Here is a 23,167-nt window from a genome sequence, read left to right as displayed (position 1 = left end):
GTGGTCCATAGTGTGAACTTATTTTAACATGACGTGTGTGTTTGGAGTTGATGGAAGTTTTTTTTTGGGGACACTTTCAATAAAAAAAATCTTAACCACCTTTTGTACATTCAATACTAGTATTGTCTCTTTTTTTGTCCACATTTAGGGAAGTATTAGGTGTAGAAGGTTCATATTTCTTTAATTTCTCTTAAAATTGATCCAAAATTGGCTTCATTTATGCATTGCACCACGTTCTTAGGTAATCACAAGTGATTGATAAAGTTATACTTTTGAAGGTGGCATCTTGTTTTTGCATGTTGACTAGATGTTTAAAAGCTTTACTTCCTTTTCATGTCTTCAAGCACACACAAGTGGCAATCATGATTGTTGGGGATCTTAAAGCAGTGTTTCTTGTCAATGGATAGTTATGAGATCCTCTTTTCTATGTCAAAGCTTGAACCCTGCAAAATTTGAGGCATTTTAGTTGTAAATAGAGCTCAAAAGTCTGAAAATTTTCATGATAAGTCCCTAACATTTTTGTATATATGTTTTGATGATTTGTTGAGAAGAATGGTTTTTGTGAACACTGAACTGAGGGTTCTTACAGACAACCCAAACCCTTTAAAAGCTGAGAAATCACCCACCCATGAGCAAGGAAGCTCCCTCGTTCAATCCTAGCCCCTCAGATGGGTATGAAAGCTGTCTGTAAAGGTTTTGGTGACTGTATTCTGGGGGATTAAATGGAGAAACCAAATGGGGAGAGGATGGGGGAGAAGGTTATCAATAATTGACTACATGTGTTTGTCATTAGTGTAACAAATGCTTAAGACATTTTAAATGCAAGAAGATACCGGAAAAATCCATAGAGGCGGCTTCACCCCCCAATGAGAGGAAGGCCAACCGCAGCTACAATCAAAGCTGATGGAAAACCAAAGGCTAAATGTGAGAAGAATGTGAGGTTGTAGCCGAGGAACTGAGCCTTCATGGCTTGCTCACTAACAATGAGATTAGCTGCAGATCCAACTAATGTTAAATTTCCTGCAGTAGTGCTTGCCCATGCTAGGATTAGCCATGCTCTTATCACACTCGCACTGGTGGCAGCTGCAGATTGTGTAACAAGTGATCCCATCAGTAACACTGCAACCAGAAATCAAGAGTTAGATTTTCCAAAAAGAAAACACACACACACACACACACACACACACACACACATTTGCACACGCACTCATGTATATAACTATGCATGTGAAAGTTTCATTGTGGTTACACATGCACAACGTACCCCAAGGGTGATGCCCAGCTGAATTTCTACTAGTGCACCACCACCACAGCCTGGTTTGCAGCTACTTTACCTGTATCTTTGACAGCACTTCCGACCTTTTGATACAGAAAGGCACCCTGTGCACCAATCTTTTCATAGTCATTGCTTTGAAATTCCTTGCAAAAGGTAGTGAGGGGGTGGCAGCTATGCCAGCATATGAAGTTATCCTGGGCAGGTCGAGATGATGTTGGCCCAGGACGAATTGAATCAAGCAAAGGAGGTGGAACAGAAGTAACGTGGGCCCAGCTAGTCATTTGGATGCTGGTACACTTTCAGATAGTGTGCAATAGGAAGGGGGAGGGAGTCCATGGGCTCAGAGTGTTTCCCTTGTGCATCTCATAAACAAAAAATGGCATGGATTGGTAAGTTGGATACATCATACAAAAATCTGGTTTTTCCCCCTAACATGTTACATACCAAAGAATTCTGGTAATCCTAATTCTTTTAATCATGGAAGGGCTTCTTTGCACCATCATGGATGAATGTGGTAATCTATGGAGTGAGCTTTGACATGCACATTTCAGGTGATTCGCATGCAGAATACCAGGGATGTCAAGAGACTGAACTCCTTCCCAAGCACGAATCACTGATCCAGAGATCCAATGCAAAGCTCAGCTTTGCTAGCTAGTGGTTAGAGCATTCTTTCCTGGTACTGAGCCCTGGAAGGATTTCTTCATGTACCATATTTTTAGATTTGCCATGAGAGGGGTGGTGACTATAGTAGGCACATCACACGTTTTATTTTCTCCAAGGCAAATTACTCCCTCCCCCCTCCTCCCCACTGGTTTCCTCCATTATCTGGGCTTGGACTAGAATGCGGATGTTTTTATATCAGAGGCCCCCAAGCTCAGTAAATGAGACGGACAGGAAACCAATTATGTGGAACGACCTTATCAGAGATGATATTGGCTAACGCCTAGGTGCAGCAGGATATATGCGTTGCCAGGCTCTGAGAGATGCACATCGACAATACTTGATTGAAAGAACTTTAAAAATCTTCCAGATGATCACAGAGAGGCATCGATCCAGCATCTCAGAGGGGAACAAAACACTGATGGATTGTACTATACCTAACCACAGTACATTCTTAGATGAGTGTCAGCACTTGAGATTGGGGGGTTTTCCTAGGATAGGCGTGCCCCTTCAGATGATGGGATTCTCGAAACCAGAGGAGGAAGAGGCTGTTGTCTTCTATTCCATTCAGTCTAGAGGCAGATGGAGAGATGTGATGTATAGGTGATCACACCTGCCTCTGCAATCTGTCCAGTGAGAATAGTGGGTTGCTCTGGAAAGCGTTAGTATACTGACCCTTCCCCATTGATGGTTACTCATGCTTCATGGTGCTTGTGGCTATATGGTGAATGCCCTATCAAATATCTACATTGGGACCCTGGTGAGTGGGAATGGACTGATGTGACTAACTCCATGAGGAGCATACCTTTCTTCAGCTACACTGGTGCATAATGCCAGGTGGTTCATGCTTGGACACACCCATAGAGTTCCCACTCTTAGGCCTAACTGGCAGGCATATGACATTACACCCCCCATTTACAGGAGATTCTGGAATCTGGCACTCGTACAGGAGGAGCCAGGTATCCTACTACTTCTGGCTCTACACAATGGGTTTCACACCAACCAGTAGAGATCTATTTTTGGTGCAGACCCCTCTTGTCCTAGATGCCCAATTACATTGTATCATTGCATATGGGAGTGCACAGGAGCACAAAGAAGCTGGGTATCTATAGCCCACCAGCTCTTGGGCAAGTTGAGGAGTGATCCTATCTATATTACTTGGGTGCTATTGTATGGTTGACTCAATCTGGCCCACAACTTTTTGAGGGCAGGACCCCGGAATCGAACACCTGGCAAGCAGATGGTTGCTTACCTCTTGACCGCCCAAGGGGCTGAAGCCTGAGGGTAGGGGACCAGAAAGTATAAATACATCCAAGTAATATCTTGCCTCATCTCTTTTACAACACCCCCCCCCCCCCCCCCCCCCCCCCAAAAAAAAATAAAATAAAAGAGACTTCTATAGAATCACACAAAGGGAGATCTCAAGCCAAAAGCTAGGGAGATCTCAACCAATCGGGGACACTATGCTGTCTGCGCAGCTCTAGAAGATCCTTGTATGTGGGCCCAGGTGGCCAAAAGAATGTGAGTAATGGCACTCCATATACTGCAAATACCCTGGGTGTTATAACCCTGAATACCCTCAAAGGCCTCTGAGCATGTGGTCTTCCAGATATGCCTTGTCATGATACCGGCAATAATCTCCCTGGTGGTGTTAATACTGGGAAGGTGGTGTGTATCGTAACTGGGGGATATCCTGAAGCAAACATCTCTGAGCTATGCTCCTACAGACAAGTATAACAGGATCTGCTCCACTAGTCCCTAGATTAAATGCATTGGATTCTTCTCCAACATGATGGCACAAGCTTCGGTTTCCTAAACTATTATGTCCCTACATCATTGAGAGACAGGATCACTTTCTGACGTGTGGACTACAGGCTCCATTGTGCTGATGCTTTGTGCATGGGAGGTAATTTCAACGTGTTGGGAGTCGCCTAATGACAGATAGGTAGACCATTCTGTCAAGCGGAGAAAGAAGACCTTGACAAGAGGGTCTCTAAATATTCCAATATTGAGGCACGCTGGCCAGGATCAATACAATCAATGAATACAAAAGCAAACAAATATGCCGATGTAGAATCCCTAAGTCGAAGTTAGTGTTGAGGCACGAGATCTCTGATGCCGAGCTCACCACGAGGGACAAGAATCTCTCACCGGGCTAGTACCAAATCCAATATCTAGATCAGAGCATTACTCTTTTGCACAATCAGACCCCCCCCCGAGTTTGCGTCTGCATGGAGTGCGCCTGCAATAAAGCGAGATCCTGGCAGGCACAACCACTTGTTGCCCACAGCCTCCAGCCACGGGGGGGATTCTTAAGTTCACTGGTTGCAAGGCTTTGGTTGTCACGAGCCAAGCAGATTTTCAAATCCGCCAAGCTTTGCCAGGCCAGATGATTCCTCTTCAGCTGCAGCCAGTCTTCTACAAACCAAGGGTTGACTTGGACCACCTCTCTTCCAAAGGCCTCCCAATAGAGATGAAGAGCGTATAGCATTTGATTTAGAACAATTTAGTCCGCATGCCCTCAGGCTACCAATTAGGCACACGTTCTTACATCTTTTGGCACACCTAGGATGCAGGCCCATGCCTAGCTCTACTTTCCCCAGTTCCCTAGTGTCAACAAACAACACGACTATGATGTCGTCAACCATGGACACAATCAGCTTTCTTTCCCCACGACATCCCCATGTGGCTCCTCAGTGAAACAGCCCCTTGAACTCCTGTGCAGCTCCTCCAAGACAAACACACACAAAAACCAACATAGACATGGTGCAGGCAGCTCACCACGTAACCATAACAGCTCTGTCCAGTGCACCCCCAAACTATGACCCTAGACTAAACATTGACACCCAACCGTAACAGCTCCGTCCAGAGTACCCCCAAGCAATGACCGTAGACCAACACCGCTACATACTCTGTGCCCAAACCCGGTGCCCTATACCCAAATTAGCTCTTGCCACTAAGCGGCACATAAGTCACTCATTCCCTAATGTGTCTCATCCTAGCCCTAGGTGTAAGATTAGCCTCAAAATACACACCAGCTACGTTATGACCTTTGAGGCCATAACACAAAGCTTCTAAGAAAGCCCTACGTCCAGTAATCTTCTTCTTGATAGGACATTAAACCCTTCGACCCTGTTGCCATGAAGGAGGACCTCAGAAGCCTTTTTCACTGGATTCAGGTCATTAGTTACCATGCCCACACCTGGCAGAGGGGATCCGTGTGGCATCTTTGGTACATTTGCACTCGGACTAAGGGAAGTGCAGGATCCTACAGAAAAATAGACTCATCCCGCTTTTTCCTTCTTTGTGTAATCTGCCCGCGGCAGGATATTATGTATTTTTTCTCAAATATGCCATTTCTTCACTAATGGAGGTGTTTTTTTTGTTGTTGCGACTATCGAGTACTGAGTCATCAGGGATATTAAGTCAAATTAAAGATGGCCGCATGTCCATGTATCCATCATGGTCCATGGAAAGGCATTGGAAGATCTTATGACGCATCTCGTCCTTGTCATAGATTGGTCAAGACTCAATGTTGGGTTGCAGATATTTTACTTTATTATGGCTAGTGCTCCGCGCTTGTATCCATGATATCAGGCTATCATCCTAGGGCTGACTGAAGCAAGCAAAAGTATAATATTCAAAAGTGTTCACTCCACGTTATATGCTTTGATGACTTACCAGTTGGTACATTCGAAGCAACATTGGACAGAACCATCACAACAAGTGTGAGAACTACTACACCACTCATATCATTGATACGCGCATGTGGCTCCACACTCTCCCAAAACGTCCTAGGGATGCCTGTTGTATTGAAGCCTTCCACAGTAATGAACATTCCTGCAAAGAATACTAGAAGTGGGTATGACACCTGCAACAACAACACACGAGCTGCCCCTTTATCAGTGAGCTCAGACAATAAAGAGAGAGAGGTTTGGACACATATTGAGTAAGGAGGAAGAAACTACAAGATAGTGTTATTGTATGCTCCAAATTGGAAAGGTGACACGAGACAACTTTGGTTACATATCAAGAGCTTGGGTAAAAACTTTCACATCATCACGGGCCACTGTCCTGAATAAGGACACAGAGTTTATGGACCACCGGTGCATTGAGCTTGGCCAGCAAGCAGCAGCATTTGGTTTTTCATTGCCCCATAGACACAAGATGCATGGATGTCATGATTGGGGACAGCTTGAACAGCATTTGCATGCTTAAAAGACACATATGCGATGCTATGAATGCATATGGGACAGCCATGTGATGCTGGAAACAACTTGGTTTATGGCAGTTGCTACGGGTCTATGAATACCAAGAATATGGCCACTGCCATGGGTTTGCAGATACCCACATTCTTGTTGATATGGTTTCTGCCATGGGTTTGGTAATACCCACGTATGTATGGCTGCCGCCATGGGCTTGTTCATGCCCCGGAAACAAATCTTAAATGACTACCTTCATGAGGTGCATGCACAGTCTCTACGCAATATGCATAATGCTTAGCCTATGGTTTTATTCTGGTATGAGTCACGACTAGTCATGCAGGATATGATTAATTGCACATAGCATTAATGGCAATACGTTGCAGGTATTCTTAGACATGCAGTAAGGCTTGTTGAGGGCAACAAACCGTTTTTGCAACTTCGATGAGCTACGGTAACTTGGTTGCATACAAAATCAATGAATGCTTCCAGGAAGCATTATGGGGTTTTATGGCAGATTATGGCTAGTAGATAACTTATCTTGTGACAGCTATGGTTCAGCTTTTTGAATGCCCATACTAATAGTCACGATCTGAACATGTGATGTATACAGTGAGTATCGACTGTATGGATACTATGTATCATATGTATAGTCTGTGGGTTATGAGTACCTGCATTATTTTGCAGGTACCTTAAGCATGCGCAAAGGCATATTTTATGCAACAAAGTGTCGTGAGCAGTTGGTAGCCATGGAAGACTTTGTTGCAAGGCGTAATCAGCTTATGTCTCGAGGAGAGACAGTGGGTTTTGAAGTACATTATGACCAGCATTTGCCTTACCTTGAGAAGGCTATGATTGAGCACTATGGATGATGCATGATATTGTACAAAACAGTCATACTGGCACATGAGGTTGCACATATGTACAGACGTGAAGACATGTTTACGATGCCTAGACTTATGGATATTCAGTTTACAGGTTGTAAGCAGAATATTGCATTGGGCAAGAGTTTTATGAGTAAAGTGTTACTCTCATAAGTGATGATCTGACTCGAGCAAGATGCTTGAGAAATCTTTTGGTGATTAAAAGATGAAGTTGTATTGGCTTCGCCACATGAAGCTAAGTTGTTGTGGTTGCAAGAAATGCATACTAAGAAGCTGTGGTTGCAAGCAATGCATGTGTTGCAGGATCTCATGTTGGGAAAACATACTAAGAAGTATGTGAACCTTGCTAGTGTTGCAATAATTTTTTTCCCTTGGAAAAAGATCCTTCTATTAGTTACCGAATAAAACATCCATAATGGCTAAGTACAAACTCAGCTCCATAGAGGGGGACGAGAATCAAGAAAACTGAAAAAAGGGGAAGGATGCTATCTTCTCCCTCGGCTGGCCGCTCTAGGAGGAGAAGGCTATCTCATACATTGGGAAGGGGGGGGGGGGTGCGGGGGGAAGTGGGGACAGCCACACAGGTGGTCTATAATGCCAAGCGGCTCACCGCCACTGTCAGTAAGAGAAGGACCGTGACGCCAAATCCTCATAAAGGCCTCTCGGCGCTTCTGCATGCGGCCAGAGCCACCCTGAAGCTTCTCCTATTGTCCACGGAGCGTATGAATAATATCAAGCTAGATGCTCTGGATGGAGTCTGCTGGGTGCCCTCAATAGTGTCGCTCTACAACGAGCTCTCCAAATATGCCACCCTGCAATACTGCTGCAAATCTCCCATCTCTGGAAGTCCAGTGATGAATGGAGGGAGCTGGAACTGGAACTGGAACTGCACAGATACGGAGATGAGAGACTTTCAATGCCCCCACCATCCTCCTCATATGCCATGGCGGCCTCAGCCTTGATGGCCCAGGCAACTATGCCCCAAGTAACTGTTCGGGAGGGGGTCCAGTCCATAGTGAAAATGCGAAGAATCCTTTGCCAAACCTGTTGAGCCTTCATGCATTTCCAAAGGCAATGTCATTGGGACTCCTAGGGGTGACTACACCTCGAACAAACTGCTGGCCTGTGAGGACAAAAGAAACCAAAGGACCAAATATATGAAAGATCAGAGTAAAACACACAGCATGCAATGGTGATGTGAATATAAAAGATGAAGTCCAGTACAAGGAGTTCTATGTGAGACTCCAAATAAGCAGAGAGAGCTGCTGTCCCATAAAACGCAGATAGCAGGGCTGGAGTGACCCTGATGAAAGTGTTGAAAAAGAGCCTGATATAAGACTGATGGGAGCCTGAAGTAAGGCTGCTGATGTAGGCAGCGAAAAAGACTGTGGTGAGGCTTAATGTAGGCGGCCAAAATCTGCAGCAGTTAACGCTGCCTGCTGTAGGTGGGCAATACCAACAGTGGTTTTAACGCTGCAAGAGAACCTTCGAACCTGCTGTAGGCAGGCGATACCAGCAGTGGTTTAACGCTGCAAGAGGACCTGCAAACCTGCTGTAGCCGGGCGATATCAGCAGTGGTTTAACGCTGACCAGCAGGAGATGGCGAGGCAAACTGTGCGATGAAACGCAGAGCGTGAAGATCGCAAGGTGCCAAGGATTTCTCGTGGGTTGATGGTTGACAAAAGCAAGTCGAGACCCTTATATTTATATAAGGTGTTTTTATTTGGTCAGCCAATCATGGAAGTCGGCCAGTAAAGAAGCGGCCCTTTTTGGGCTGGGTAAATAGTGGGAATATTTTCACACATGGCCTACCTCTTATGGCCAGCCAAGTGCCAACTGCCAAGCTCGATGTGCTAGTTGCCACAGAAAGAGAGCGATCGTTCGCGGCCTAAAACTGTCCCACAGCCTCCTCCAGAAATCTAAGAGAAACTAAGGGAGGCCCTGAGACTTCCAATGCCGAACTGCTGCTGGAGTGATCTCAAACGTGGGCATCTGAATTCTGCAGCCCAACTGTTCAGTGTCAGCAAAGAAAGGGGTACTGGGAGCCTCCTCTCTATCAAAGGGATCATGCCATGCCCACTTCCCCAGATCCCACTGAAGTCGCCTGAGAGGGAAACCCTCCCATAGCCATAACCACCAGAATCCCTCTCTAGCCACCTTGGCCGGCGGAGTGTCTACGTGCCATCTATGCTCATGGAAACCAATCACCCTCACCCTATGCATGGTGCATCCCCTAAAGTCCTCCAAAGAGGGCTCTATTCTGTCAAATCTGCCATGTGGGGGCCGATAGTGAAGGTGACTGAGGCAGAGTTCTCATCAGTGCCATGGATGGCCAAGGGTCCGGGGGAATGGAAGAGTGGATGTGGAAGCTAAGTTTGTCCTACCCCGTATCCTAGTGAGGCTCCTCTCCTGGGCCTCCGGGGGCAATTGTCTGAAAACAAGTCAATCTCCAAGTGACCCATACTCAAAGCTCCCCACGAAACGTGCGGACAGGCCCCCAACATATGACCACTGGGAAAATGGACCAGGGGGTTCCATATCAAAGGCTAGCGGAGGCGCTCCTTGGATGCAGCGGGAGTGGATTGCTGAAGGGCCATCCTAAGGTAATCCCGAGCATGTAGGAGGCTGGCTGCAAATTTGTCCACGAGCCCGCATCTCCGTAAAAATCCATCTCGTACTCTGGGGCCAAGGACCTCCCAAAACCGAGGTGCGGACGGAGATCTTGGCTAGGAGGAAGTCCTTCCAAGGTTCTCCACACCCAGGAGAAGTCTGCAAACTATCAACTTGCCCAAAAGGGGCGGCTCTAAATAGAGGAGTCGATGATGCCCTAGCCCCCCCTGTGTCGAGGCTGAACGATCACTCTCCAGGCCACCTTGGCTCGGGCAGGCATCCCATCGCTACCAGCCCAAAGAAAGTGAGGATCAACCGCTAAACCTGACCAATGCAAGCCAGGAGAAGGCCCAACAAGAGGTGATGTACCACATGGTAGTGAGAAGAACCTAGTCTGCCACCACAACCCGGCCAGCTAAGGAAAGCCTGGTTGAAGGCAGCTTCTTTCAAATGCTCAGAAGAAGAGGGGCTAGCTAGTTGCTGCCCCGAGAAAATATCGATACCAACCTAGCATCCAAGATAGTGAACTAGAGTGCCACTCGGAATCTACTCAAAAGCCTAAACAAGCCTCCAAGTCGGGGCAGGCAATGAGCCAACCTAGAATCCACACGACTTGTGCCAGTTGATCTGTGCTCTAGATGCACGGCAAAAGATCTCTATCGCATCGGCAAATCTCTAGAGATTCCCTTCATCTCCGAATAAGTATGCTACTGTGTTATTGGCAAACTGAGCCAAGCAACTCCTCTTGCACACGGATGGGAGAGGACAGCCCCTAAAGCCTTATCTCCTGAGCGGAGAGAAAACTGCTCATGGCTGGATGGACTGATTCAGACTGGGCTAGAGATCCGGATACTTAGCGTTCGACCACTGGTTGTGTTTTCTCACTTGGGTCAGGAAGCCATTTATGTAGTAGTAAAAACCAGCCTACTATGGCGCTTTCCTCTACAGAGGCAAAGTATCAAGCAGCTTGCTAAGCTACATGTGAGGTGATTTGGTTGCAGAGACTACTGGGAGAACTTGGCTTTCTTCCTACCGGATCTAGTATTCTTTGGTGTGACAATCAGAGTTGCATCGCGATCGCTAAGAACCCTTTGTTTCATGCTGGAACGAAACACACTGAGATCCAGTATCACTATGTTCGCGAACGGGTTCTTGTGAGAGATTTGTGTTTGGAGTACTGTCCTTAAGCAGACAATGCAACATATTTGTTCACCAAGCTGGTATCTTAGGCTTCCTTGGCTCCTCATCTTTGGCTTCTTGGAGTTTGTTCAGCATCCAATGCTGAGAGGGGGTGTTAGCATTTCATCCCTGTATGCTGCCCATATTTTAGCCCATAGTTGTTCCCTTTTTATGGCCGTTGATTGTGGGCTGACCACCCTATTTTTTCCCCATTTTTCCCCTATTTTTTTGGCATTTTCCCTACGTCAAGTCTTCATGTATTTTTGGTGCATGAGGGTGATTTCAACGTGTTAGAGATGGCGGAGGATAGACTTGAAGGTGGCATGGCCACAGTTTCAGGCACGGAGTACTCGGCCTGGGAGGACCTGATTTTGGCTTTGAGGGGATAGGACCCTTGGCATCTACCAGAGTTCAGGCGTAGCGCTGTGAGTCTGCTTCTCACGATTAGACAGGAAGAGTACAGGCCCCAACCTTTCCAGATTAAGCCAATTTTATGTGGATGAGTGTGCTTGTGGACGAGGTGGCATGGTTGGTATTCTGGCAGGCACTAGTAACTACTCTAAGATCATGCATTTGTCATTCTCGCCCTAGAGGACCCATGGAGGCAAGACATTTGAGCACCCAGATCCCAAATTGCCTCATTCACAATTTCGAGATTTGCAGCAAGATTGAGAAGATTTGAGAGTGTCTGGATTTCCAACCTGGTTTCGCTGTCGTAGGATCTTTGGACGCAAGCCTTGGAGAGATTAGCAAGCTGTTACAAGAGGCTCCACAGAGAAAACTAGCTGGCTTCCGGGAGAGCAGGAGAGGAGCATCCATCAAAGCCTTGCCTCCTTCAATAGAGTACCCAAATAGCCCGTGGATTGAGGCCCGGTTGGTAGCAGCACGTGCTTAGCTCCATTGAGGAGTGAAGGGTGGAGCACAGATACCATGCTAGAGCATCCTTTTGGACCCAAGCGGGCGACAACTGGAGATTTCTTTGAGATTTCAGGCCCACACAGGCAGAGGGATGGTATCCACAGGTCCATAGTTGCGGATCCCTCTAGGTGCGAGCCATTGCCACAGATTTCTTCTGTTCTCGTCTCATGGGTGCCCCCTTATCCTCTCAAATGCTGGATACGCGTGAGCGTGCACCCCTGGCCATAAAAGATGCCATCTACGATGTCCCGCAAGAGCAAGAACGGTGCGAATGGTAGTCATCCAAGCCGTCGGAGCGAAGGTCTAATCGAAGTTGACCCCAGGGCGTTGAGCATAGCCCTTGGCAACCAATCTCACCTTGTGCTTGTCCAAGTTTCAATCAGCTTTATACTTTGTTTTGAAGATCCACCGCACACCAATCACCTTACGCTGTTGTGGCCTAGGCACCAAAATCCAAGTGCCATTCCATTCTATAGAATCTAGCTCTGCTTGCATAGCACGACGCCAGGACTAATGTGAAAGAGGCTTGTCCACAAAAGTGGGATCAGAAGGACCATGACTACTAAAGGACATAAGAGCATAGTTAACAAAAAAGTTGCCCTCATGAATTTGTCCCTGTAACTCCGGAAGATTTCTTTTTAAGCACCAAGCAGAGGAGCAAAAGGAAGCTCTCTCAACCCAGAATCGCGATGGAATCCGAAGCTGGAGGTGTAACAGAAGCAAGGGGAGGACAAGGAAGAGGTGGAGAAGTAGGTGGAGGAGGAAGAAGATGTTGGAGTCTCATCAAACACCACATCGCGGCTCACAACCTTGCTGGCCTGCTGATCATAAAGACGATATGCCTTGGACACCAAGAAAAGTCATATGCTGAGACTTCGCGTCCAACTTAGAGAGATGCTCCTTGGGCACATATACATACGCCGAACACCCAAATACCTGCAAATGAACAATAGAGGGTTTCTCACCATGGAAAGCCTCATATGGAGTTTTTATCTGGAAGAGCAGCTATAGGAGACCTATTCTGAATATAGACAGCAAAAAAAGCCGCCTCAGCCCAAAAAGTCCAGGTAAAGAGGAGTGCTCAAGCATAGCATGGGGCATCTCCATGATAGTTGATTCTTCCTCTCTACAACTCCATTTTGTGATGGAGAGTATGCTGTGGTTAGCTGTCTCCGAATGCCCTGATCCTTGCAATACTGCTGGAACTCCTAGGATGTAAATTCACCCTCTGTCAATCTTGAGAACCTTGACCGAAGAACTGGTCTCTTTATCCACCTCAGTCCTCCAATCACGAAAGTGCTGAAAGAAGCTCACCACCACCCTCTGAAGATGCAGGAGTCTCATCGAGCACCACATTGCGGCTCACAACAACCTTGCTGGCCTGCCGATCATAAAGAGTCAAGACGATATGCCTTGGACACAGAACCATATCCAAGAAAAGTCATGTTGAGACTTTGAGTCCAACTTAGAGCAATGCTCCTTGGGCACATATACATATGCCGAATAGCAAAATACCCGCAAATGAACAACAGAGGGCTTCTCACCATGGAAAGCCTCATATGGAGTTTTTATCTGGAAGAGCAGTTGCACAGGAGACCTATTTTGAATATAGATAGCCGTAGAAGCCGTCTCAGTGTCAAGCATAGCATGGGACATCTCCATGATAGTCCGTTTCTTCGTCTTTGCAACTCCATTTTGTGATGGAGTTTATGCTGTGGTTAGCGCTAAAACTCCTAGGATGTAAACTCACCCCCTTTGTTAGTCCTGAGAACCTTGACCCAAGAATTGGTCTCTTTTTCCACCTCAGTCCTCCAATCATGAAAGTGCTGAAACACCTCATCCTTGGTCTTCAAAAAAAAAAACCAAGTATATCTAGAGAAGTCATCCATCATCACAAGCATGTACAACGCCTTACTCAAAGACGCGGTACTCATCAGACCACACAAGTCTGCATGAACAAGAGCAAGCGATGTCGAAGATCTATGTGTCGCCTCCTTTGGTAAGGCGGCTTGGTGTTTCTTCCCTTGTAAGCAAGAGGGACATATGGAAGCTGGAACCTTGATGGGGTCAGTAAACCCTTGATCAACCCATCCTTTGAAGCTCGTTGAAGAAGTTGATAGCTCAAATGGCTAAACCAAAGAGCTGAAGAAGAACCGTGAGAGATCAAAGCGGTCAATTCGTATAAGCCACTATCCTGGACTTCGCCAAGATGTTACCAGTCTCCTTATCACGAATAGTAATCTCGTGACGTGAGATGATCACCTCCGCACCTTCAGCTGTAAGGGCACTCACTGACAAAAGGTTAAATGCTGATTCCAGAATGTAAAAAACATCAAAGAAGTACCTTTTGTCGTCGGAGGAGCGTAAGATGTGGATGCTGCCACGTCCATGAACTGGCATGGAAGAAGAATCACCCAAGGTGATAGTGCTTGTCGTGGCAGGAAAGTCCTCGAACCAATCCTGATGAGGTGTCATGTGAGTAGTAGCACCACTATCCACAATCCAAGACCTGGCCTGAGAAGCCACAAGCGCCAATGTACGCAAGAAGTACCGGCTAATAGGAGAATACCATCATCCTTCTTGGTCTGGGACACCACTGTAGAGGTAGAGTCCTTTCCTTCTTCATCCCGGTTCTTCTTGTAACATTTGGGCTGTTTATGACCCTTCTTGCCATAGTATAGTGACACTCCACGTCCTTGTTTTTAGAAGATTTATCTTTGTTTTTGTCATTGTCCTTGGAGCTCTTGTCAAAACCCCCTTTCCCTTTCTTTTGTCGATTCTTCCCTTTATCTTGAGCAGCCAAAGCTCCATCAGAACCACCAAAGGTGCCGATCCTCTCCTCAAAGTGAGACTCAATCTGCATAATGGAGGGAAGCACTTCCTCCCAAGTAACTAGAACAACTCGAGGAGAAGAAACAAGAGAATGAAAATAAGCATCAAACCTCTCTAGAAGCTGGGAGAGAAGCCGACTAGCCATATCCTGAGTCCAGGTATTCTTGCCACATATAGCAAGCTCGTCTCAAAGATCTTTCATCTTCATGATGAAAGCAAATAAAGAAGGAAAGGTAGAAACCGAAAGATTCATAAGCTGCTTTTCCAAAGCCAAATTCGTCCCGGAGACTTAATCTCGTAAAGATCTGCAAGGTCCTTCCAAACTACATGTGCAGCATTTGTGATTCTGTTGTACGCACATGAGAGAGTACAGAATCCTGACAATTCAACATGAGAAAGGAGAAAACACGTTGATCATTTGCCTCCCAAGCATCAACCTGTGCCTGAGTCACACCAACTGTAGAGAGGGCGGGAGCGGTGGCATTGGTAGTTGTGACTAGCCAATTCTAGAGATTCACTCCACGCAAGGCCGACTTCGCCTTCATCTTCCACAAAGTATAGTTGGAGCCATCCAACTTGGCAGTCTCAGAAAACATGTGAAGCACAATTGAGGCAGCCATCACTGAACTCAGGCTCAACTCTCAGAAAAGAAAACGCACAAGTCAGAAGAAAGAAGTGTCCACCACATGTACCAAGATGCCTCAGAGCAACCAGCCACACCATACCCCCCTTTGCAAGTGATTTGTGTCCACTGGAGAAGAAAACACAGCCAACAAAGAGGCTGTTGTACAGGCCGATAAGCAACAGCAAATCTGAGAAAGAACGCAGGAAGGAGAGGCTGAAAACAGGGCTGAAGATGAGGCAAAAAATGAACAAGCCTAGAGTGATGATACCATGATAGAGTGTGCACAAAGCCGAAGCAAAGGGAGCACTAGAATATGCTGAGCTGAGAGTGCAAGAGAGAGAGAGATATGAAGCCAAAGGGTCGAATATACTGCAGTGAATACAATCCCGAGCAACAGACCTAGTAGTCTCATAAGTGAAGGATACAAAAGGGAGCAAGTGTGTCAACACATGAACCACACAACTCAACTAATGAACATATGGAATAGGAGAGGCCAGCCCACCTATATATAGGTGCCGACTGGACATGAAGACCCAACTTGGGAAAAATGCCAAAAAAATAGGGGAAAAATGGGGAAAAAGTAGGGTGGCAAGCCCACAATCAAGGGCCATAAAAAGGGAACAAATATAGGCTAAAATATCGGCTGCATACAAGGATGAAATGCTAGCACGAGGGACATAAGGAGCCGAAAAGGAGGGGGGGGGTTGACTATGGGGGGATGAGGGCTGAGGAGGGAGCTTGGAGGAAGAAGGGCTCACTTGCAAGGGAGGGGAGGCTGAGGCTACCAGAGCTATCTACCTATGGGCCGGCCTGAGGTGATCCCAGGCTTGAAGTAAACTAGCTGCAAATCTGTCCTCAAAAGTTGGGCTAAATCTGCGGGTCTGCATCTCTATGAAAATCCATCTAGTACTCTGCGGCCAAGGGCCCCCTAGACTCGGGGTGCGGACTAAAATCCGGGTCAAGAGGAAGTCCTTCCAAGGCTCACCACCAGGAAGGAGTCAATCAGTTTGCCCAGCAGGGCGCGGCTTTGAATAGCAGAGTCAATGATGCCTAGCCCCCTCTACCTCATGGCCGAATGATCACTCTCCATGCCACCTTGGCCCTAGTAGGCCTCCCGTCATTGTCAATCCATAAGAAGTTCCGGATCAACCGCTGTATCTGGCCAATACATGCTTGGGAGAAGGCCCAGCAAGAAGTAACGTACCACATGGTGGCCAAAAGGACCTAGTTCGCCACCACCACTCTACCAGCTAGGGAGTGCCTCGCAGAACTCAAGTACAAAAGCTTCTTCTGAATGCTTAAAAGAAGAGGGGCGAGCTGCTGCTCCGAGAGAATGTCGATGCCCACTTGGCATCCGAGATAGTGAACTGGAGTGCCCCTCCGGATCCACTGGAAAGCCTCAACTGGGTGCCAAGTCGGGACCGGTGCAGAACCTACCCAAAAACCACACGACTTGTGCCAATTGATTTGTGCTCCTGATGCGTGACAAAAGATCTCGATCGCCTAAGCGAATCTCTGGAGATTTCCCACATCTCCTGATAGGTAAGCTGTTGTGTCGTCTGCAAACTTTGAGTCTAGCAGCTCCTTCTGAGTACGAAGACATTTTATGTGTTTTTCTAGAGGAAGAATGTTGATGGAATGTCTTGTTACAAAAGAAGGCGTTTGGCTATGGTCCAAAGTGGCTACTTTATGCTTTTTGTTTAGAGGCTATGCAGCTCATGATCCAGGAAGTTAGGAACATTTCTCAAGTATATGTGGTCTAAAACCTAATTATGCACCAACTCGACTTCCCTCATGAAATATCTTCCTATAATAATATCATATAAGTCTAGTTGGCGCAAGAAGTTAATAACCACAAATGTATGATGATAGTGGAACTTGAAGACTTTCATCTTTAGATTTTGCAAAACTCGTATCAAATTCTTGGTGAAGTTCTCGTGAAGTTCCATCCACCATTTTCACTATGAGATCCGTTGTGTGTTTTAATATGTACTACAAATATATATTTATATATTAAATATGTATATAATATATAATAGATATTTTTTTATAGTGGATTTATAAAAAGTTATATATATATATATATATATATATATATATATATATATATATATATATATATATATATATATATATTATATAATAAATAAATGAATATATATATATTATATAATAAAAATATATATTTATCATAGAAGGAGCATAATGCGTGTAAATTACAATAAATCTAATAAGAGAGAGAGAGAGAGAGAGAGAGAGAGAGAGAGAGAGAATGTATGGCGATAGTTTGCCATGTTGGATATATGCCCTGGATTCAGATGATGAGGGAGTGCAAGTACACTAGAAGGCTGGTAAAACTCATTTAAATATATTTTCTTGAGCCCACCTGTCCTCTACCTTTGAAGTCAAACTGGAGTGTATGTAGTAGAGCATCCCTTTGCTTGAGCCCACATCTCCTCTACCTTTGAAGTCAAACATGGAGTGTATGTAGTAGAGCATCCCTTTGCTTAAGCTGACCTCTCACCTATGTTTGGAATCAAACACGGAGTACATGTGGTAGAGTTGACTTGAGCTCATCAATCCTCGGTGTTTGGAGTTAAACACCGAGGTGCATATGGTAGAGTTGACTTGAGCCCATCCCTCCTTGGTGTTTGGAGTTAAACATTGGGTGCATATGGTAGAGTCGTCTGCCATTTCTGTTTCCTAGATCATTTCTGTTGTGTGGAGACATCATCCGTTTTAGTTGTCGTTTCCGTTGCATGCAACTATGGGTTGAGTAGCAGGCATGTCTCCCCTAGCTTAGTGGCTTTGGTAGTGGTGCCTCTACTCCTACTGAGTGGCAGCTTGGGTAGCACTCAGGCGTCTCCCCTTGTTGAGTGGCTTAAGGGGTGGTGTCTCTACTCTTGCTGAGTGGCTTGAGTAGCACGCATACGTGGAGTTCTCCCCTTAATGAGTGGCTTGGGCGGTGGTTAGTTGATCCTACCCTGTTCATTTTCATATACTTGCAATCCTTATTGTCCCAGGTGTGTTACAGTACACGTCGTCCTATCAGAGTCATTTGGAAGCATCTAGTGTGTGTGAACCCTTGCACAAGGTACAAACAACACTATATGCTTGAGGGGACATGGTTAAAGGGACACAGAAGGCTTTAGTCAGCCCTTTGGGCCACCCCAAATGGGGTCGTGGGATGGGACAGGTGCCCAAGGACCTGATTTGAGGGTGCCCATTCACTGTTCAGGCACACCTTGTTAGGTGCTTTTTAGCCTACATTCAGCATCACGACCAGGTTGGCCAGCCCCCTATATGAAGCATGTGCTTCAGCTCATTCAGGCATCTCTCACAGTCATTCACCCCTAAACGCAAGCAGCAGAGATCACCCTTCTGCTATTCCTTGAGTTGAAGCAAACGCATGCATCCGCAGTCCAATAAAGGGAAAACACAGAAACGTCAGGCAAGCAGGACAAGTCTACACAGCACTGGAGGAAAATGCAGCAACCAGGGGCTGTCCACCTGTGTGCACAGGCCGGCCACCACATCATCACTGCCCTGGGCACCTGCAAGTCCTCAAGGTCAGTCCACTTCAGGTATATTTCAGCCCTACAGTCAGTCTTTTACATTCATACAGCAATAAAAGCAAATACATTGAGCGGTTGGGGGCCATCTGAGGGTTATTGGGACCCAATCCTGTCTCATAGGTTGAGTTCAGCCTCTAGTAGACATTAATACAGCTTCCTTTCTTTCTTTCTTTCTTTCTCTCTCTCTACATTCCATCTCTCTTGCATAATTCAGTTTTGTAAGATGTTCTCTGTTAATCAAGTAAAAAGTTCTATTAAGCTTCCGCATGTAAAGGGGAGGGTTTTTTTTTTTGCCTGGGGGTGTGTTGGGGGGGGTGGGGGGGGTGGGAGGAGGTGTGTGTGTCAGATGTCTGTGTGCAAGTTGTCCCATGGATTCCTTTGCCAAAAGAGGAATATGCATGCAAAAGTGCTAGGCCATGGCAAGCAGAGTATGCAAGACTGCTTGAATGATATGGTCCACTATAGCACTCGAGTGATGAAAAAGGTGTTGGTATGAACTCATGATGCAGAGACTTGTGTGCTTCGAATGAACCTTGTGCAAGACTTGTGGGCAAGCCAAGTATAAATCAGGCCTGGTAATGGTGCATATGCATGTAAATTGATGTTCAGACAGCCAATCAAGCACCATCTTGGTGTAAAACAGGCTATAAGGCTACATGGACTCTAAGGCCATGCTTGCCTTACTTTTGTACTCAAGAGAGCTGTTCTTGTCTAAGCACTCTTTTTTCCTAACCATCATCTGAGTCATAGAGTACACAGTTAACCCTAACAAATTTTCCACCTCGACTAACTCTGATCAAGGGCTGGGGTTGCTTAACTTCTGTCTAAGGTACCTAAGCTTGATTTTAGTGTCAGATACATATCTAACACCTTTTGGTGTGGAGCTGGTAAGGACTTCCATGAGGTTTTATGAGTTTCTATATCTGATGGTGACTGGCATAGCATCTTGACCTCTTTGGCTAAGATCCGTGAGCTTCCGTTGTTGCGGTACCTTGGCTTTTTGTCCTCAAGATGAACCACTTAAGGATGGGAATGATGAGAATGCAAGGGCCATCCTGTGAGTTGTATTTCAAAAAACATTCAGACCACACATATAGAAGAAAGCAGGAAGCAGGAACATAATTGCCTTCCGTACTACCTACCCCTGTCATCAGTTCAGTACTTTGAGTACCGCTTGCATGCTCTTTCAAAATGTACAACCTTTTGTACGAATTTTGTTAGCCAGGACCCAAAACATCCTGTGATACCTTTATTGACCTTCTTCAATGCAGCTTGACAACCACACAAGGGAATGTAATCTAGACTAGATACCCTTCCTCAGGGAGGACCGAGCACGACACCAGACAGCGAGATAATCAATCAATCTGATACTACTAAAGCAACTTTGAATAGCATTTTTCCATTAACTTTGTATGAATTTTTAACAGACATTTAGATGGGTAAAAGAATCATTATATACCTTCTCAAGGTTGGGTCCAGCATCATGGAAATCAAGAGCCATCAAAGTAACGGCGGCTGTGAGTGCTGTCCATGACAAATCTAGTCCATAAAGAAGTGCTGCAAGCATTGCAGCTGTCACGCAGTACACAGCAGACTTCCACACCCTCCTCTTCCACTTCTGAATCCCACTCAATTCTTTGGTAGAGAGAGAGTAAGAAGAGTGTATCCTTGATGGTGGCTGTGTGTTGCTTTGTTGTTTTCTGATTGGTGCCTTGGACCCAAATTCAAATATGGGGTAGCCTCCATCACCATGATGAGGAGGTGTCTCTATGTCTGCAGCATCACAAACGTTTGACTCTATTTTGGGGGCTTGACTTGCTTCTTCTGGAGGTGGAAAGCCAATGTCTTCAGATGTGAAAATCTCTCTTGAGCTTTCGAGATTCTCAGATTGAAAAGGTGTCCAAGGTGAGGCAGTCAGCTGCTCCTTGTTGACTCTGCCACTGCCCAAGCTTGACAGTGCAGCTTGGCCCAATTCTTCTACTGGTGGCGACAGTTGCTTCCAGTACATCAAAAGCAAAAGAATGGTGTTCACTAGGACCCCCAAGACCGTGGAGGGCAGCAAGCCCAGGACAAATTTCCCAAAAGTGATACCACTCTCGACTGCAATGACAAGGTTCTGTGGGTTTCCAATGGGGGTCACCACAGAGCCGATGTTTGCACTGGTTGCGAGTGCGATGAGGAAAGGCTTGGGTGGCAGATTCTTCTGCCTGCAAAGCTTCAGAACAAACTCCGTCAGTACAAGGCAGCACGTGTCATTGGTGAAGAGGGCACTGGAGATGGCACTTAGCATGCAAACTCTACATAGGAGGTCCTTCCCACCTCTGCTTTTCCATGAAAGCATATTGCCCAAATACCTGAACATATCAGCTTTTTCCAAATACACACTTACCACCATGGTGCCAAATAGGAGACCCAGGATGGGGAGGTCCACAGCCCCATAAGCCTGGGAGGGAGTTGCCACCTTGAAGACAACAGTGAGAACGGCCCCTGCTAGGGCCCCTGCAGTCCGCCCAATGGGCAGAAGCCCGAAAGATGGGAAAATTGCAAGAACCCAGAACACCAAGAAGGCAAAAGTGCCTAGACAAACAACTCGTATGGGTGCAAGGGCCATGTTCAGTGAGAGCCAAGATACAAAAACTGCAGGCAAACTGTACGAAAATGCATGAATTCAGCGACCCAATTCATGCACAGAAGTGGGTTGCTGCTACACAAAGACAGGCGAAATTGTCCTGGACAAGCACTAATGTGGGCGGAATACCCATGTTTAATAAGAACCCAGATACAAGAGCTATGTTTAATAAGAACCCATGCGCGGTATACCCATGTTTAATAAGAATCCAGATACAAGAACTATGGAGAGGGTGTTAAGAAATGTTGGATTTAGCAACCCAATTCATGCCCAAGAAGTGCGCGCAGCTGCGATTCTACAAATACAGCAAAGGTTTTAGCAACCCAACACGCAGCAAGAGGTTTTTAAGCTTCCTGTTACCGGTGCTTCAAGCAGTACCTGCTTTTTACAGCAGATCTTCCTGTGCTTTCTCTTTGCCTCGCTTCAAGGCGGAATGAGCGTTCACTCTGTGTGCGTGCGTGCGTGTCCCTGCGTCAAAGTTGGCCATATTGTAAAAGCCCTGACAGTCCAGCCATCTTCTTGTTTGCAACTTCGTGTCTCAGCTTTTGTACAGAGTACGCTGCTCTGAGCTCTCGTGTCACGACTGCAAGTATTGCCATCGATAGTCGGCCTTTTTTTTTAAATAGAGAGGGTACTAATCTAGTCGCCTTTTTTCTCTCTCTCTCTCTCTCTCTCTCTCTTATAGTCAGCTTTTTCTTTGTCTTTTTTAAATTATTAGAACCTCTCTTAAAAGGGTACTATGATTTTATTTAATTTTTGATATGATAGATGGTATTGAATTTCATTGCCAAGGGTGGATTCCAACCTTATAGCGAATTGTAGATTCTAACCTTATACCTCAATTTTTTATGGGATAGATGGTACTCAATCACATTGCCAAGGATGGCTACACATCCAATCCTATTGTTGCTATGTCCAATCTTTTCGCCTCACAATCTTGCTAATTGTTTATATCGCATTGCACGCAATGCTCGAGACCCTAGTATGTACCAATAGGCATCCATTTTCTTACAACGTACCTTACCACCTTGTCACACCGACCAAGGCCACGACCAAGGCCATGCGTTATTTTAATTTAAACTATTTCTCGAGGATGCCCTTCAAAAGCTTGATAGTTCTTTCCAAAAGGACTTTGAAAGAACTATTACCTTTTGTAAACCTCGTGGGTCCACCCTCTCTCTCTCTCTCTCTCTCTCTCTCTCTCTCTCTCTCTCTCTCTCTCTCTCTCTCTCTCTATATATATATATATATATATATATATATATATATATATATTCAATACACACCTATGCACATATATGCAATACAAAAACATGCACATGTGAACAACTCAAACCTCCAAGGACATGTCCCGTGGGTGATATTCACACTCACTTGGTTTGTACGTACTCTAAAGTGGGCTTATACCTTCCAACATTTAATGGATGCTATTAAAATGAATTCCATTAGAACCACTGCTGAAAACGGTGTTTGTTGCTATCTTATAAGTCGTCTGAAATGTCTAGAGGGCATAATGAAGTTTCTAGTCTAATTTTGTTTCATCTATACCCAGGAAGCATCGTAGCTCACCCAAATCCTTCATTTCAAACTTCATCTTCAATACAAACATGCGATGTGGACTTGTGTGGTGTTTGACAATAATGAAAGCTTCTCAATTATTATCGGTGTGGACTTATGTGGTGTTGACAGCCAAATCATATCATGGTCAGGACATAGTGTGGTCCCCTCATAAAAGGAATGGAATAATGCAATTTAAAAATGTATTTCTTGGCGTGTT

General features: G+C 45.7%; 1 protein-coding gene across 1 annotated transcript; it reads right to left on the bottom strand.

Moving 5' to 3' along the window:
• Positions 1-762: 762 nt before the first annotated feature.
• Positions 763-22,065, bottom strand: LOC147607354 (silicon efflux transporter LSI2-like). The gene is made up of 3 exons (XM_086790278.1): positions 20,221-22,065; positions 5,618-5,807; positions 763-1,119 (listed from the first exon to the last, which is right to left on the bottom strand). The coding sequence occupies exons 1-3, from the start codon at positions 21,370-21,372 to the stop codon at positions 857-859; spliced, it is 1,605 nt and encodes a 534-aa protein (XP_086646404.1). The 5' UTR covers positions 21,373-22,065; the 3' UTR covers positions 763-856.
• Between the last annotated feature and the right edge of the window lie 1,102 nt (positions 22,066-23,167).

This window comes from Cibotium barometz, chromosome 55 (assembly GCF_041138505.1).
Source record: "Cibotium barometz isolate CiBa-2024 chromosome 55, ASM4113850v1, whole genome shotgun sequence".
Classification (NCBI taxonomy): Eukaryota; Viridiplantae; Streptophyta; class Polypodiopsida; order Cyatheales; family Cibotiaceae; genus Cibotium; species Cibotium barometz.
The sequence above is the reverse complement of the archived record's forward strand: the minus strand, read 5'-3'. Positions and strand labels throughout refer to the sequence as shown.